This window comes from Salmo trutta, chromosome 6 (genome assembly GCF_901001165.1).
Source record: "Salmo trutta chromosome 6, fSalTru1.1, whole genome shotgun sequence".
NCBI lineage: Eukaryota > Metazoa > Chordata > Actinopteri > Salmoniformes > Salmonidae > Salmo > Salmo trutta.
The window spans coordinates 47,818,276-47,835,984 of NC_042962.1; the positions used below are offsets into that span (position 1 = coordinate 47,818,276).

Here is a 17,709-nt window from a genome sequence, read left to right on the forward strand (position 1 = left end):
TCATTATATATTGATGAAGGTTCCCTGTGGCGGCATACGTTACAAGTTGAATGCGTGTATGCATTTGGCTTCACTAAAGGCTATTGATTCATTAGCTTACTGTATAACGGGCTGTTGATAGCCTGAACTATTCATGGGCAAGATGAAAATCAATAATGTGTTCTAATGAAACCTCTGTGGAATTCACTTCAATGGATGAATTCAAGCATAAAAAGTGTATCGTATCGACTGACGCTTTAGAGTGGCTAAAAAGAGCTTTTTCAGTATGTTTACTGCGGTGCAAGGTCGGAGCGTTCTACAAATAATGAGGTAACATCACCTACAAACAAACCTCTAAATTGGCCGTATATACACTTATATTACCGGGGTTAAAAATCAGTTGTCTGTTTTGTGACTGGATGTGAAATGTTGATGTTCTGCTAACTTTGTTAAGTATATAAACAGCAGTGACCCTGGTGCCTTCGTTTCAATGGTTTACATAATCCAACTAGACCATTTCTGGTAGAGTGCTCTTGTCCAAACCAAAAGACGAAATGTTCATAATTCCCAGTTACATTTGGGGTCATGAGTCTAGCTTCTCTACACCACTGAGAGCAGTGATACCGTACAAATACTGAAACTCTCAGCTGGGTCGTAGTGGAACTATAGGCACCAGTGTACTGCTCAAAACTGCAGGGCAGAGGGCATTCTGTAATACAAAATGGTAAATACAAGATATTAGCCAGTGGGCATTACTTAATTTACAAAGTCTAATATCCAGAGATCCACTGTAGATTGTCTGAAAGTTGCTATGAGCAAATAGGTTGGCAATTTCACATCCCACTCTATTTATGGCTCATATGATTGACTTTGGCTAGCTGTTCAAGTAGGTCTATTACTGAAATAGGTCTATTACTGAAATAAAATGTACCTTTGAGTATAAAGGAGAGGGGGTAAGGGGTAAGATATTCAGCACTGATTCTTTCATGTAGCTACTCTGACACGGGGAACAATAGTTTATTTCTCGATGAAAAGAAAATAAATGTAAGATTGATTGTACAGTAGAGGCGTACGTCTTGTGTGTGTCCCAATATTAATGGCAGCTTTTCTTGCAGTTCATGCTGTCAGTGCCTATAGTATGTATATTTTGTGACGTGACGTCCTCCAAAAACTGAACTGTCGGCACCACAGTAGCTCAACAAGAGGTTTCATGTCGGCAAGGTCTTGTCAAATAACAGGCTTGAACTACTATATAAACATAACTGTGATTTTCATGTGCTGTGGTCTCCTCCCATGAAATATTTGCTTTTATTTTATTTTTCACCACACATGAGTAAGTCATCGTGGTTTTGTATTCCATGTATAATATATTTGGAAAGATAGTAAGGCTGGGAATGTCTACTGTACATGCTAGTTTGCACCAAAATGTAGCATCTGGAAATAATATACTCTACCTGCACATGTTTAGAATTTTCCATTGTTAGCTCCTTGCCCTCATGCTTAGTCATCCATAATAGGCATTGGGCTGGATTCATTTCATATAGACTAAAGGTGGAGCCAGTTAGACAATCACTGCATACATATTTTATCTCTACTCCAATGTTGACATAAAATACACTTTTTCAACTCCCCTATCGGCACACTGCATGTTGAGCCGTTTCGACTTCTAACTTCCGTTACTGAAATATTAACATCCACGACGGTTTCATGAGCACAAAAATACTGAAAACATTTCCCTTCAAAGTGAACATTGTTTTGCACTTTGGTAAACGTCATACCAAAAGACCTACCGGAGCACATTTCCCTTAATTCTCAAAGGAGAAAATCCCAAGCCTTACCGCTCTTTCCGTATTCCAACCCCAGTTCACCGAGGGGGGCCGTGTGAGCAGTTTTAGCTCTATCAATTATGATGTATAATGGAAGCACCGGAACAGCCTACTAAATCACCAGCTAGGATGGAAATGGAAGTCGTGTGGAGAAGTGCAGAGGGAATTTGCTATACCCCACTGTTGTGCAGTAATTAAGCACCGTGGATAAGCAATCTCAGAAGGGGGTCCAATAATGCAAGGGGGAAATCTTGTGTTTGCATGGCAGAGAACTGGAAAGACTTGACATGCCATATTTGGCAATGAGGGAGTCACTATAGGGAAGCCAGGCTTGAGCACGGATTTGACACTAAAGAGATTTTCGGTGTGTGAGTCTGTGTGGATATATATAGCAATTCATTTGAAATTCTACTTTGTGTAAAATGACCAGGAATAACCCTACCTATGAGATTGATCTATTCAAACAAGCACACAGATGGTATATAATGCTGTACTGTATGTCCATGGGAGGAATACAGAACATGCAGCAACATTGAGGACATGCATAAGAGTGTGAATAACAATGTAATGTCATTACTATCTTAAGTGCCCTCTGTGCAGAATAGCATCATGATTTCACCCACGCCCCTCTTGAGCACGTAATGTGCTATAATATTAGATGTTTGGTCACTTTTATGCTCATCTGATAATGACAGAAAGTCGTTTTTGCATCAGGCTCTGGAATATACCTGCACGCAATCTATTTAGAGTACTGAAGAGCTTATCTATTGTATTGAATCTTGATTGTTCAAAGTTTGCAGTATTGCAATTCTTTATTTACATTTAATACATTTTCACCTGCACAACACTGAAGGCACAAAATAACATAATGTGTGACATATATACACCATTTACAGAATAAATAATTTCATCTACATTGGTAAAAAATAAAGTTTACATTAAACATTTTCAGAGCTGAACAGGGTTGCTTACTAAATCAGAATAATAAAGTGAACGCATATATCCTGAACATTTATCATGCTGAGAGAAACTGGTCAGTTTTGATTTGTAAAAATTACACTCAAACAAAAGGTTCTTATACACATCAGTAGTTCTGTCCCCTTCAGAAGCAGGAAAGGAACAACAATAAACAGAAACTGTTGTTGAACAGTAAGTTGATTGTCATGCACCATCTTTTAAATGGCATTTGATTAGTGCAATGCATTTTTTTATTTACAGATACAAGATATGATTTATATATGTACTGGGACTTTTAAGTGCTATGTTTTGGGAAAATGGATTTGTTTAAACACGTTCCCACTGGTTGGAATACAAAATGTGGTATTGAAATAATGCCAGGACTAAATCTAATGAATGACAGGACTAATGTGAACTCCATCATTGCGACCCAGAATACATGTTGGCATTTTGTTAAGTCTACGGCACTTTGAGCATGCTGATTATGGCATATGATTGAAACAGCCTGACAGTTGATGGGAAACATTGAGGCCTGCCAAAGATCTAAGCTGAACTGGTAACAAAAACGTACCCCTGCAGTACCTATTTGCCATCTTGATAATTACATTTGGGCAAGATATCTGTTATGTCAGCAACTTCAAGTGCGGTCTGTCTATAGGAAAACAAAATAACAAAAAAATAGATAATTATACAGTGCATTCTGTGCTACAAATGACTTGTGTGTCCAAGACCGCTGTGGGATAAGTAGGTCATAGACTGAAAATATAAGATGGCAGTTTTGGACAAGGCACTTCTCAAGTTGAATATAAAACAATTAATTGTATTTTTATATCAGTTAAATGCAGTTTGATGCTCCAGGACCTCCAAATAATCTGGCTCGGTGTGTAGGTTAGCTTTGAGTTCAAAGTACTCATTTTTTGTTTGTTCCATCATGACCTTCCGCGGTCTCGACAACATAATAGTCTCCATTAATTTCAGTTCCCCGTGGTGTCCTGATCCTGGGACCTGCATCTCTACCGTTGGTTGCAGCTGGGACATGTTTTTCCTGAGGTATTCAGTAATTCCGAGCTGCTGCAGCTCCCTAACCCTCTCCCTCTCTAGTATGTTTTTATAGAGGGAGCTCGCATCTCCGAGTGTTACGAACTCAGTTGGGCAGTCTGACGTCACAGCTCTGAACTTCAAATTAGAGCCTGTGAGAGGGGAAGTATTCTCTGTCTCCATGATGCTACGACAGATGTGCTTTGGTTCGTCCAGTTCATTGAGGTCGGTCTCATATTCTTTATGCTGAGTGCAGTAGGTGGGGTTGCGGCAGATCTGGACAATGGGGCTGTGTGAGCGCTCGTCGTACACGGTGCTTCCGGTTCTCTGCGCCAGTGTGTGGTGGGTGGTTTTCTGGCCGTACATGCTGTATTGCAGGTGGATGGGGCTGCTGCTTTCCCGCGGCTGCTCCTCTGCCTGTTTCTTCTTCACCCTCCTTCGCCGTCTGTGCACGAGGAAAACCACGATCCCCGCCGAACAGAAGATGACCATGAGGAAGATGACGAGCAAGCTAAGGATCAGAACGGAGAGTGGAACTGAGTCTGTGATGGAGCTGAAGAAACCACTCCTAGCGCCGTCAGTCGCCACTGTGGTTGTCACGCTCTCGTCCTCGTCCGTGGGCAAGGAGTAGGTCACTAGGCCGGGGCATAGCAACTCGTTTCTGAGGGCTCTCAGCTCAGCCTTCGCCACTTTTCTCGGTGTGTGACACAAAATGGAACCTACGACTGTGTCCTTCCTCAGCTTCTCAACCCACTGTTTGAGACTGACTAAGTCACAGCTGCAATCCCAGGGGTTGTCCTCTAAATAAATCTGCTCTAAAGAGTCAAGCTGGTCCAGCACGTTGCTAACAGGCAGGTGCATGAGCAGATTTTTTCTCAGGTTCAGTTTGGTGAGGGGCACATTGCGAAATATCTGCAATGGGAGACTAGTCAGCAGATTGTTATTCAAAGACAAGAGTTTGAGATTTGGCAAAGGATTAAAAGCTCCTGGAACAATTTCTTTGATAATGTTATATTCCAAATATAGGTATTCAAGGTTGTGGAGTCCAATGAACATGGTTGCGGAAAGGGTTTCAATTCTGTTGCCGTTGAGATAAAGTTTTTTCAAATTGCTTAAGCTGAGAAAAGTTTCATTGTCAATGTAATCGATTCGATTGTTGGCTAAATTCAATAACTCCAAACCATCATATGTGACAAAGTCATATTTCAACAGTCTCTGAATCATATTTCCTGTGAGCACCAGCTTGGTGGGGCTTTGCTCAAGTATTCCAATATCTGAAATCCGTTGAATCCCTCTGTCCTGACAATGCATTAAAAACCCAGCCACAGGGTGATTGTGACATGAACAGTGCTCCACACAAGGACTCCCTGGAACATAAGCAGGTGTCGGAATCTTTGCGTCGTCCTTGGCGTCCTCCAACTTCGGAATTTCTGCCACATTGGAAGACGGAGTGACCACCATGTCCAGTGACTTGGAAGGCTCCTCTAAGTTGATATCGGCGTGAGAAGGGCAGAGAACATCCCGTTTGATTTTGGCCAGGATGGTGCCCCTGAGGTGGTGGGGGCTGCTGCAGACCACCTCCCCAATGACCGACTGGGCTCGCATGTTCTCCATCCAGATCTTCAGGTGAAGGATCTCACAATCGCACATCCAGTCGTTGTCCTCCAGAAGAAGCTCCATGATCCGCCCAATGTGCTCCAGGAAGCCAACATAAGGCAGGGTCTGTAACTGGTTCCCCCGCAGGTCCAAGTGGGTGAGCGGAACAAACCGGAAAATATTGCTGGGAAGAAACTCGATGGCGTTGTCATTGAGGATCAGAACTTTGAGGCGGATGAGTTTGCTGAATGCCCCCGGCTCGACCACACGTATGAAGTTTGTGTCCGCCTGGAGAAACTCCAAATTTACCAAGCCGTGAAAAGTGTCTTCCTTCAACATGACCAGGAAATTACTGTTGATGTGGAGCTTCTTCAAGGAGCCCAGTGCACTAAAGACGCCAGGTTCAAGCTCTTGTATGCTATTAGCCCCGAGATGAAGTGAAATGGCATTCTTTAAATCTTCCAAGTCTTCTGCCCGCAACTCCACCAAGTCATTTTTGTACAGATTGAGGTGGAAAGGTAGAGCTGATGGCACTTTGATTTGGGAGATCTTGCTGATATTTCTCTCCTCACAGTTAAGATACAGGATGCCATCTTTTTCTTCACAAGTACACAATGAGTCACAGGATTCACTCAGAAATGCCTTCGAGGGCTGGATGTCTTGAAAACAAGCAGCAGTGAAAAATGAGCAAAGGAAAACGATGCAGGGTAGCATTTTCTGTCCGTTGTATCTGCAACACAGAAAGAGGAGGGAGGGAGGGAGGGAGGGAGGGAGGGAGGGAGAAAGAGTTGTTACCAAAATGGAATGGACTTGGAAAACAACATAAAATCATAGGTTAAATCAATAATCACAAGTATTTGTTTCTATATTTTTTCTATAAGTATCTTAACTACTTTGATTAGATTATCAGTCCCTTCAGACAGACAATAAAGCATGGTCTCCAATTATAGAAAATACATTCACCCATTCTTTCTGAACTGTGCATACACTTTTAATCCTGGATTATAAGGTCAATGCAATTCTCACAGTATAGAAATGAACTTGAAACTGAATACACAATGAACTTCAAAATTAATTATGCATTGAATGCAATAAAATACAATTGCCTTTATTGATGTATCAAATGCATGAAGGGAGCACACAGTTATCTTGGAAGGAATGTGATAAATTCATATTCTTTAAACATGCATGGCCTAGTGAACATTGGAATCTTGTTTACATGGCCACAATACCTCATATACAAGGTCATGTAGAAAACTTAATCTGTTTAAATAATACACTTGGGTATGGCCTAGAATAGATTTGATCCATGTTTTTAACTAAAGAAGAGGTAGCATCAATAAAATACTTTTTTACCCCTCAAATGAGCAAACATGTATTTTCTCACCCATGCAATTTTCTTCTTCGAAATCTCTCACACAGCAATGTGTGATCATCACACGAAGCGGTGCCATTTCATTGATTCTCCCTAGATACCGAACTAGCTTGATACTGTAGGTTGGGTGTATTGTGCGGTATGACAGGCCTCACTGTTGGATGACAGCTCTGCACTGCATTGGTGGAAGAAAAAAAGGTACACTGATCGAAGACTGAATGCTTTATCACTAAATGCTTTATGTGGGGGGGGGGGGGTAGTGGGGGGGGGGTAGTAGAGTTAAAAATCTATGATTTTTTACACAATAAAAAAAGAAAATATATACTATGGAAAAGTGACTGGGTGTATTATACAATGAATGACAACAGGGTGAGGATAGTGGAAAAAACAGCCCCACATCTATTTTCAGAATCAAATGTGTAAAGCTTGTGGCGAAGCGACTACACAGATCCATTGGAGGCCAGTGAAGCCTTATAATGCCTTCTCATGCACGTAAGCAAGGCCAACTCATCACCAAGCAGTTACTGTGCTAGTAAGAGGTCATAAAAAATGACTGGGAAAACGGTGCACTGTGAATGAAAGGAAAAAGAGAGAGAAACCTTGGAAATAAAATGTGTATCACTTGTCCCCTGTGGCCCTTGCAATATACACAATGATCCTGGTCCATATATCGCCAGACAAATAGGTCATTCACACTGTTTGCTCTGTGTGCTTCATATTGCTCTCAAGTGCAATCTGTTAGGCAGAGTGCTCGTGCCGAAATGGGGGTTCCTGCTTGATGGTTCCATCGCACCCTTATCCTGCATCACTGATGGTGTATTAACATTAGAGGTCTACCAATTAATCGGAATGGCCGATTAATTAGGGCCGATTTCACATTTTCATAACAATCGGTAATCGGTATTTTTGGCCACCGATTTGCATTTTTTTTTTTTTTTTTTTTTTACACCTTTATTTAACTAGGCAAGTCAGATTAAGAACACATTCTTATTTTCAATGATGGCCTAGGAACTGGGGTTAACCGCCTTGTTCAGGGATTCAGGGATTCGTTTTTGCAACCTACCGGTTACTAGTCCAACGCTCTAACCACCTGCCTTACATTGCGCTCCACGAGGAGCCTGCATGGCAGGCTGACTACCTGTTACGTGAGGGCAGCAAGAAGCCAAGGTAAGTTGCTAGCTAGCATTAAACTTATCTTATAAAAAACTATCAATCTTAACATAATCACTAGTTAACGACACATGGTTGATGATATTACTAGTTTATCTAATATGTCCTGCGTTGCATATAATCGATGCGGTGCCTGTTAATTTCTCATCAAATCACAGCCTACTTCGACAAACGGGTGATGATTTAACAAGCGCATTTGCGAAAAAGCACTGTCGTTGCACCAATATACCTAACCATAAACATCAATGCCTTTCTTTAAAATCAATACACAAGTATATATTTTTAAACCTGCATATTTAGTTAATATTGCCTGCTAACATGAATTTGTGTCACTTCTCTTGCGTTCCGTGCAAGCAGTCAGGGTATATACAGCAGTTTGGGCCGCCTGGCTCATTGCGAACTGTGTGAAGACCATTTATTCCTAACAGGCCGTAATTAATTTGCCAGAATTGTACATAATTATGACATAACATTGAAGGTTGTGCAATGTAACAGGAATATTTAGACTTAGGGATGCCACCCGTTAGATAAAATACGGAACGGTTCCGTAATTCACTTCAATAATAAACGTTTCATTTTCGAAATGATAGTTTCCGGATTCGGCCATATTAATGACCAAAGGCTCGTATTTCTGTGTGTTATTATGTTATAATTAAGTCTATGATTTGATATTTGATAGAGCAGTCTCACTGAGCGATGGTAGGCAGCAGCACGCTCGTAAGCATTCATTCAAACAGCACCTTCGTGCGTTTTGCCAGCAGCTCTTCGCAATTCTTCAAGCATTGCGCTGTTTATGACTTCAAGCCTATCAACCCCCGAGATTAGGCTGGTGTAACCCATGTGAAATGGCTAGCTAGTTAGCGGGTGCGTGCTAATAGCGTTTCAAACGTCACTCTCTCTGAGACTTGGGAGTGGTTGTTCCCCTTAACGCTGCTTCGAGGGTGGCTGTTGTCGATGTGTTCCTGGTTCGAGCCCAGGTAGGAGCGAGGAGAGGGACGGAAGCTATACAGTTACACTAGCAATACTAAAGTGCCTATAAGAACATCCAATAGTAAGAGGTATATGAAATACAAATTGTATTGAGAGAAATAGTCCTATAACTACAACCTAAAACTTCTTACCTGGGAATATTGAAGACTCATGTTAAAAGGAACCACCAGCTTTCATTTTTTTATTTCACCTTTATTTAACCAGGTAGGCAAGTTGAGAACAAGTTCTCATTTACAATTGCGACCTGGCCAAGATAAAGCAAAGCAGTTCGACAACATACAACAACACAGAGTTACACATGGAGTAAACAACATACAGTCAATAATACAGTAGAAAAAAATAAGACTATATACAATGTGAGCAAATGATGTGAGATAAGGGAGGTAAAGGCAAAAAAATGCCATGGTGTTGTTCATATGTTCTCATGTTCTGAGCAAGGAACATAAACGTTAGCTTTTTTACCTGGCACATATTGCACTTTTACTTTCTTCTCCAACACTTTGTTTTTGCATTATTTAAACCAAATTGAACATGTTTCATTATTTATTTGAGGCTAAATTGATAGTATTTATGTATTATATTAAGTTAAAATAAGTGTTCATTCATTATTGTTGTAATTGTCATTATTACAAATAAATAAATAATAAAAAATAAATAAAAATAAAAATCGGCCGATTAATCGGTATCGGCTTTTGGGTCCTCCAATAATCGGTACCGGTATCGGCGGTGAAAAATCATAACCGGTCAACCTCTAATTAACATAACCGCGACAGGTAACCTTAGTGGTTAAGGACATTGGGCCAGTAACCTTAAGGTCGCTGGTTCGAATCCCTGAGCTGACTAGGTGAAAATTCTGCCGACGTGTCCTTGAACAAGGCACGTAACCCTAATTGCTCATGTAAGTCGCTGTTGATAAGAGTGTCTGCTAAATGACTCAAATGTAAATGTCACAGTGGTGCGGAATGTTCACAATGTAGTATATCAACCCTGTTAGCAAGTCATAGCTTTCAGATAATACAGCTATTGCCGTTTGAGACCATTGTTTGTCCATTTAAATTGATTTGCAGTGACTGATGCTCCTAATACTTCTCCTCTGCCTGAGCAGAGCAGGTTACATTGCACTGATATGGCCTTGTTGACTCATCCTCCGTAAAGGGGAATGACATATATGCTAAAGTGTCAATCATTATCTCATATAGCTGCTCTTTTCTGCCTCTAAGCATTGCAGATGCAAGATACAAACGCTACTGCTACTTCTACTGTTACTGTTACTTCTACCACCATCAACAACACTAACAGGACTACTATTGTATTCACTAAGTGTACAAAACATGCCCCATGACAGACAGACCAGGTGAATCCAGGGGAAAGGTATGATCCCTTATTGATGTCACCTGTTAAATCCACTCCAATCAGTGTAGATGAAGGGGAGGAGACAGGTTAAAAAAGGATTTTTAAGCCTCGAGACAATTGAGACATGGATTGTGGAGTGCCTTTGAACCGCGTATGGTAGTAGGTGCCAGGCGGACCGGTTTGAGTGTGTCAAGAACTGCAGCGCTGCTTGGTTTTTCACGCTCAACAGTTTCCTATGTGTATCAAGAATGGTCCACCTCCCAAAGGATATCCAGCCAACATGACACAACTGTGGGAAGCATTGGAGTCAACATGGGCCGGCATCCCTGGCATCCCTGTGATCCCTTGGAGAGTCCATGCCCCAATGAATTGAGGCTGTTCTGAGGGCAAAAGTGTGTGCAATTCAATATTAGGAAGGTGTTCCTACTGTTTTGTCCACTCACTGTATAATTATGGGTGGTTATGAAAGGCTTCAGTATTTTACATCGTTTTTAATAATGGAATGGCCAAGATGTGTCTTTATCACTATCAACAGAGGCTTTGACTTTCACAGAAATATACCCAATATCTTCCACATGTTGGTATTTCTTCCAGAGCAGGTGGTCTTCCACAGCAATGTCATCCATTATACAACCAAACACTGATGCCCCACCACAGCACTGATAACGGACACACAGCGGATGAGCGATAGCAGGCGTCCATGATGTTACATCACGTCAGCTGCGAACCCAGCTCCATTCAGGCGGCCAATCTTACAACACACACACACACCTGATCCCCCGACGAGATAGCTATAATTGGTGCCTGATCGACTAAACACCACCGTGCACACGACTTGCCACAATAAACAATGCAGCACATATCTTCACATTGCGCTCGGCTGGTGGGCCCCTCCTCGTTGATAGCGAGCATATGCGAGATAAGCTAATAATAGCAGCACGACAGGGGGGCACCCAGCTCCCCTGGTAAAGACGATTTAGCAGGCGTGCATTTCAAATGGTCTGTTTAACTCATTTGGTGCAATTGTTTTTCACAAGGATTATTAGTCAGATGTACCAAGTGACTTTAAATATGTTTTGCAAGAAAGATATCTGTAGATGTGCGAATCATTCTTGGCTCTGCGGTAATGTAAAACACTGCAGAATCTGGTCTAAAGGAATACCCCTCCCTTACTCCCTAGTTAGACCAGAAATGTATTATTATTTTCTTTAAAATGATTCTTTGGATGAGGCCATTTGAGAATATCACAAACACTGACAGAAGCAGTCATTGGATTATAGAAGGCTCATCATTTGTTTAAGAGTTGTCTTTACTCAAGTCATTAAAGGTAAAAGGAAGAGAATCTTCCATAATAGCACTGAGCTGCATGACCAAAACCACAGACATGCCCAAACCTGGGAGATCTTCTAAAACTTGTCAACTTTAAATGACTCATGATAAATAACTTTGGCAAGTGACTATTTTTCCTCACCACACATAGTAGTGACAGTAAAAGTCTCAACAACACATCTTGTTTTCTACAGAAGCATCATCCAAAATGACGTGATGTTGAAATGACCTAACGTAGCCAAGTTGTTGGTATCCTTTTAATCTGTGTAGATCCATTACACAAGCCAAGATTAGAACACTTAAACCCAACCCAAAACAAAATGCTGCGATTTCAGTATAATCACTTTATACAACATAAACATGACATTTTCAAGTCACGTACACCAACTTGCCAGTTTCAAATCAACACCATGATTCAAATGGCCCGTCTGGATAGATAAGTGCTGTTAGTATATGTATATAAGTGCTGTTATGTATTTCTGCATGGTGTGTGGTATTGGCATTTGTGTACTGACATACACACTGAGTGGACAACGCATTAAGGACACCTGCTCTTTCCATGACATAGCTTTCACCTGGTCCGTCGATGATCTCTTATTGATGTCACTTGTTAAATCCACTTCAAAATCAGTGTAGATGAAGGGGAGGAGACAGGTTAAAGAAGGATTTTTAAGACTTGAGACAATTGAGACATGGATTGCGTATGTGTGCCATTCAGAGGGTGAATGGGCAAGACAAAAGATTTAAGTGCCTTTGAACAGGTATGGTAGTAGGTGCCAAGCGTTGGAGTCAACATGGGCCAGCATCCCTGTGGAACGCTTTCGAGTCCATGCCCCGACAAATTGAGATGGTTTTAAGGGGAAAATGTGGCGCAACTCAATATTAGGAAGGTGTTCCTAATGTTTGGTATACTCAGTGTATGTTCACCATAAGACAACATGACCTCTAATTGCTTCTTTAGTTCTATTGTGGAGACATAGTGTTGAAAGATAAGGGCCACAGTGTCTCTATACAGAAGTAGATTAGCCAGCAGATTGGAGGCTAGACTAGAGGTTGTTACTGCTGCACACCGGATGCTACGCTCATGGCTGAAGGACTCTAAGGGAGGCAAGGCAGAGAGCAACTCAACTTGAGAGCCATGAGAGCAAATTAGGAGCGTCTGTACACCGTATTGTGTGCACGAATATGAACCCTGGAAGAGGACCTCTGCGCAATATTCCCAGGCCAATTAATGGAAGGACAGTTCCTTATTCCAATGTATTGGAAGTGATGTGCTTGCCCTACAGGGAAAGCTCTACTCCCACATACATCTATAGAGACGTCACCATGGTCCTCAGTCCCAAAGTCCAAGGATGATAATTACATTCGCCCACTCAAGACAGACGAAAGGTCACTCACTCTCTGTTCCATTGCAACTATTTCATAAGGTTTGCGTGTGTGTGTGTGTGTGTGTTTGTTTCCTGTTCTTGGAGAAAAAAACATAAACTCTACTGTCTGGGTACCATCTTTTAAGCATTAAAAAAAACACCCCTGTTCTGAAATATGACAAATAAACAACGTTGTAGATGTGCCTTGATTTGCACCTCCATTAATTAATACTCAGTGACTTGCCTAACCAGGAATTCAGATAGTTGGAGTGTTCATGGGTGAACAGTCCAAATGGGAATTTACATGATCCTACCAGAGCAGGAATACAATGTAGCCCAATAACCATATATTGTAACCACGTTCTTCATGTTTTAAGTTAGATTTCAATGCACAGTGAGTGCATAAATGTGATGACCAACTCAACTTGGTCATCCTTTAGCTCAAAGACAGTGCACTTAAACGGAATCCATAGTAATATTCCATTCTGTTCTATTTTTTCCCAATGTATTATATTATTCTACACATATGTCTACAATGTAGTTAATTTAAAACCTATGCCTGCGTATTTTATACATTACCAAACTATTCCATCTGCAGTTACAGTGCACAGCTGAGTCATTGCATTCTGGTTGCATGGAGGTACCTTCCATGTTAGATTGATGTTATAAATGCCCTCATTTATGTGGTAGCCTAACTTGACTGATTTACACACAAAACATGTGGAAATTAGAACGTATGCACAAATACATTTTGAGTCAAGTAAAATGGTAAGACTAGTGTGTGCTATTATTACCAATGGAGATCGCTAGGAAATATTTTAGGTGAGCATATGCTGAATCATTTTACATGTTCCAAGGACGATTCATTGTAGTAGGCTAAATCCATGCGTTGCTGGAGATGTGCAGTACGTGCGGCTGAATGTAATGCATGGCGGCGCGCCAGGTGCGCGTAAAATACCTGAACGTGTCTGTCGACCCAGGTGTAACGTTACTTTAGCAGTTTTCTTTCGATTAATTCAACTGCCCTCACAAACTAAAGACAATAAAATAAAATAAAATGTAAGTTGTCTTTCCAACTGCCAATCTCTAAAAACACAAAGCATTGGCCAGAACACACCGGACGTTATGATACCAATATAATAAAATCGATATGTTTGTAGTTTTATTTGGAGGAAAGCGAGCTCCCAGCCTCAACTCCAGCTAGTCCGAACAAGCCGCGACATATCGAACGGACACCTACCTGGATACCACACAAGATAGACGCAGGAAGTTCAAGTGACTGTATGTCCTACCAGTCTAAAGAAAGGTTGTCAACAAACTAATTTGAGAAAGTAACGAATTTATAACAGTTGGCTACACATTGTGAGACTTCTCGTTCGGATGATATGATAGGCTACTTACCCGTTGTGCAGAGTGAGAAAGACTGTGGCTAATCCAAAGGATGCTTGGGTTAGAGAGGTTGATCCATGTGGAGACGTAAGGATGCGAAGCATCAAAAGTCCCCTCAAACTGTTTATTAAAATGTTACAGCATCTTCTTTAGAGAATAGACTAGGCATACCGGTGTAACTAACGTTTACTTTTGTCCCCTCTTGTTTTTGTAGAAGACTGTCGGCGTTTACAAATCCGATATTTCCATGATATTGCAAAGCGTTCCACCCCACACGATCCTAGTCCGAGGCAATTTTGGGATGTATTGGCATTTCCACTTTATCTTTAATTAATTCATGTAGATCCTTATTAGTCTCCCTGGTCAGTACTCTCTGTTAACTTCTTGTGTGCTTAGTTACCAGCCACTAAAGTGTGAGTGCAACTGTAGAGCCTATTTGGTATACTGACCCTTCGCATAGTTCCTTAGAATTTGCACGCTTTTGAGCCACGGCAAGCTCCGAAGTATTGTAGTTGTTCTGGGCTCCTCCCCCCCCGAGACTCACTGACTTTTATGGCATTGAATGGCGTTGTGGAACGCGTTTAGGAGATCAGTATCTGGTTCTGAAGGTCAGGTTGCCCACAATAGCCGTACAAGTGTTGATATAATGTCATTATTTCGAATGTATATATATAGATTCATTACAGATTCATCTGGATCTGTAATGTAATTTATTGATATGTTTTATTTATGTTTTTGTTTGTGTGAATATTACTGTTTTGGGGAAACAGAAATCTTTCCTGAGAACCATGATCACAGTGAATATCACTTTTGGTCATGCAACTGTCAGAAATGGCAGATTTAGTATTTCAATGGTGTGTGTGTGTGTGTGTGTGTGTAGGCGTGTGCTTTATGGATATGTGTGGTAAGCATGAATGGAATGTTTACTGCTCAGGGATTACCTTGTAAAGGTGTTTACGTATGTTTCCTGGTCTCATAAACTCTATGTTTTACAGTAAAATAAACCCTCGCCTTGGCTGGATTTTTACAGTTCCTATCAGGGAAGCTAGCAGTAGGCTAGGTGTTCAACACATCATATATTATTCATGCTCAAAATAACTGGAGACAATGGATATGTTTTCACCCTCTAGATATTAAAGACAGTTGACATGTTTGACAGTTGTCATGAATAATGAATAATGCAATGTAAACATGTTTAGGACATCCCCATTGACAATGTCTTCTCATCCTATAATATATATATATATCTGTCAACACTACCTGTTCGTGCATTCTTTCCATTACAATTCTACCTGTCACTCACTGAGGTCTCATACAATGGAAGTTATGTGTGAAGGTCTGAAGCTAAGGCAGCTAAGGAATCATCCTTGTAACGACTGTCCGTACACAGTCTATGATACAATGGCCTATACATACAAACAGATTGAACCCTGTGCATACTTCATCCTATGTGAAAGATCAATGGTTGGATTTTCTGGTCAGTAGTGCATGAGTTTGGATGGGATCTGACTCCAATTGAATCTCACAGTTATACCATTACTATATCTCTGTCTGATTGTGCCAGGCGCATTTGGAAACGGTTCAAAGAATGATTGTCTGATCTGAAGATGCATTGGGCTTCACTTACAATATACTCTCATGGGGTAAGATATATTTAGATGACACCTAGAATAATCCATCTGCAGTTAGATTATTTAGTCCAACATTTGTTCATTTGGTTTACGGCTTCGTAACATCTAATTTTAATCGGAATTTGTCCTCACGTAAAGTAAATAACAGTTATCCAAATCCTCACTAACTACTCATGAACAGCTTTCGAAAGTAGAGGTCTTGGAAGTATTTGAATGAGACTGGTTCAATATTTGAAAACATAGCTAGAATTCAGTCAAAGTTGCACGGTAAGCCATTGGGCTTGTTGTTTGAATCACAAGATGTGGACTGTTTACGTTTGTGTGCATTATCACACGTTTATGTTTTCTGTGGTTTGAGGCATTATCCACTATCGATTGAATTTCAGCCTTTCAGGTAAATATCTGACAAAATATCAATGTGCAGGTATCACAGAAATTTTAGAGCCCAGCTGTCTAGCTCCAGTGTTATCTTATGGTGATGCAAATATAGCACCTTTGAGCAAACCGAATCTCACTGGAAGTTCTACATTTGTTGAGAGTTTGTTTGTTTTGGTCCTGAAGGCACGATGTGCCTCATTGTTTTTGTTGACTCTCCCCACACACTGTCACAGTCTGATTCCACCGTGCTACCCCCCACGGATACTTTTTGTCTTCCTCGTAGGCATGTCACTACTGGCCATTTTCCCGGAGAACCCCACTTTACCCTGTAGAAATAAAACAACTGGGAAACAATAAAATACTGGGATTTTAATCTGAGTAGGCAACACAGGCGTCTGTAAACTGGTATAACGTCAACCCCAACCCCCCAAATGAGTTCAAAGGTCATATTCAGGGTATACATGTTAAACTTATGACCTAACACAGTGATAATGTAGATAGTAGTAGAGATCACAGACAATCAATTACAGTGTGTACTGAATGTGCACAAATATATGTATCTTTAGGGGACAGTCAAGGTGGTCGCCTATCTTTATTTGTGATGAAAAATGGTATCAACTGATGCCTATATACAGTAAATATTATATATGTAAATTCCAAGCTTTAGATGACAGCTTCTTCTGACAGTTCCATTATTTATTTTCTATGTTTTGTACCTACGGAACTGGTTTCAAGACTCAGCCTTCATCAAACATGAAATTATGACAATGAGGGCTAGTGAGATGAGGGAGGTTAGTGAGGTGAGCACATCATTTCCCATGATGAAAGACAAATACACAGGAACCAGGTCCCAACTTGTCGGATTCTCAGCAACTAGCAGAATAACCTGTCCTGGCAGAGTTTCACAATCCAGTAATGCATTAGCTACATTAACAGATGATTGTTTTCTGTCTAATTGATGGTGAAATGGTAGGGTAGGAAAAGAAAATAAATATTCCTTTACTTCTCTCTGATGCCAGAAGTGTGGGAACATTTGATTTATTGTAGTAATTAGATGGAATGTGTCATCACAATGTAAACATTTGAGAAAATCATAATGGTATCATATTACTGTAATCTTTTATAAAAATTTTAATAATAATCTCATAGAAATCATGCATCCAACACTAGCAAATATTACAACAAAATGTATACTGTGCATTGACAGTGCAATAACAGATTCTCAGCATACAGGAATGCATAAAGACATGTCCAGACTCAGATGAAATTCGGACCTTTTCAGTTTCAATCATCAGAGGCAGTGTCACGTCCTGACCCTAGTAAGATATCAT

At 40.7% G+C, this 17,709-nt stretch overlaps 1 protein-coding gene across 1 annotated transcript; it reads right to left on the bottom strand.

Annotated features, from left to right (window-relative positions):
- Nucleotides 1-2,588: 2,588 nt before the first annotated feature.
- On the bottom strand, nt 2,589-14,897 carry LOC115196082 (SLIT and NTRK-like protein 6). The gene is made up of 2 exons (XM_029756608.1): nt 14,382-14,897; nt 2,589-6,126 (listed from the first exon to the last, which is right to left on the bottom strand). The coding sequence occupies exons 1-2, from the start codon at nt 14,471-14,473 to the stop codon at nt 3,594-3,596; spliced, it is 2,625 nt and encodes an 874-aa protein (XP_029612468.1). The 5' UTR covers nt 14,474-14,897; the 3' UTR covers nt 2,589-3,593.
- Between the last annotated feature and the right edge of the window lie 2,812 nt (nt 14,898-17,709).

What these genes read in the sequence shown, in the direction of transcription:
- LOC115196082 (XM_029756608.1), bottom strand. Translation starts at nt 14,473, where the DNA reads ATGCTTCGCATCCTTACGTCTCCACATGGATCAACCTCTCTAACCCAA. An exon ending in TTTCTCACTCTGCACAACGG is followed by an intron (nt 6,127 to 14,381) that starts GTAAGTAGCCTA and finishes TCTGTGTTGCAG; the next exon opens with ATACAACGGACAGAAAATGC.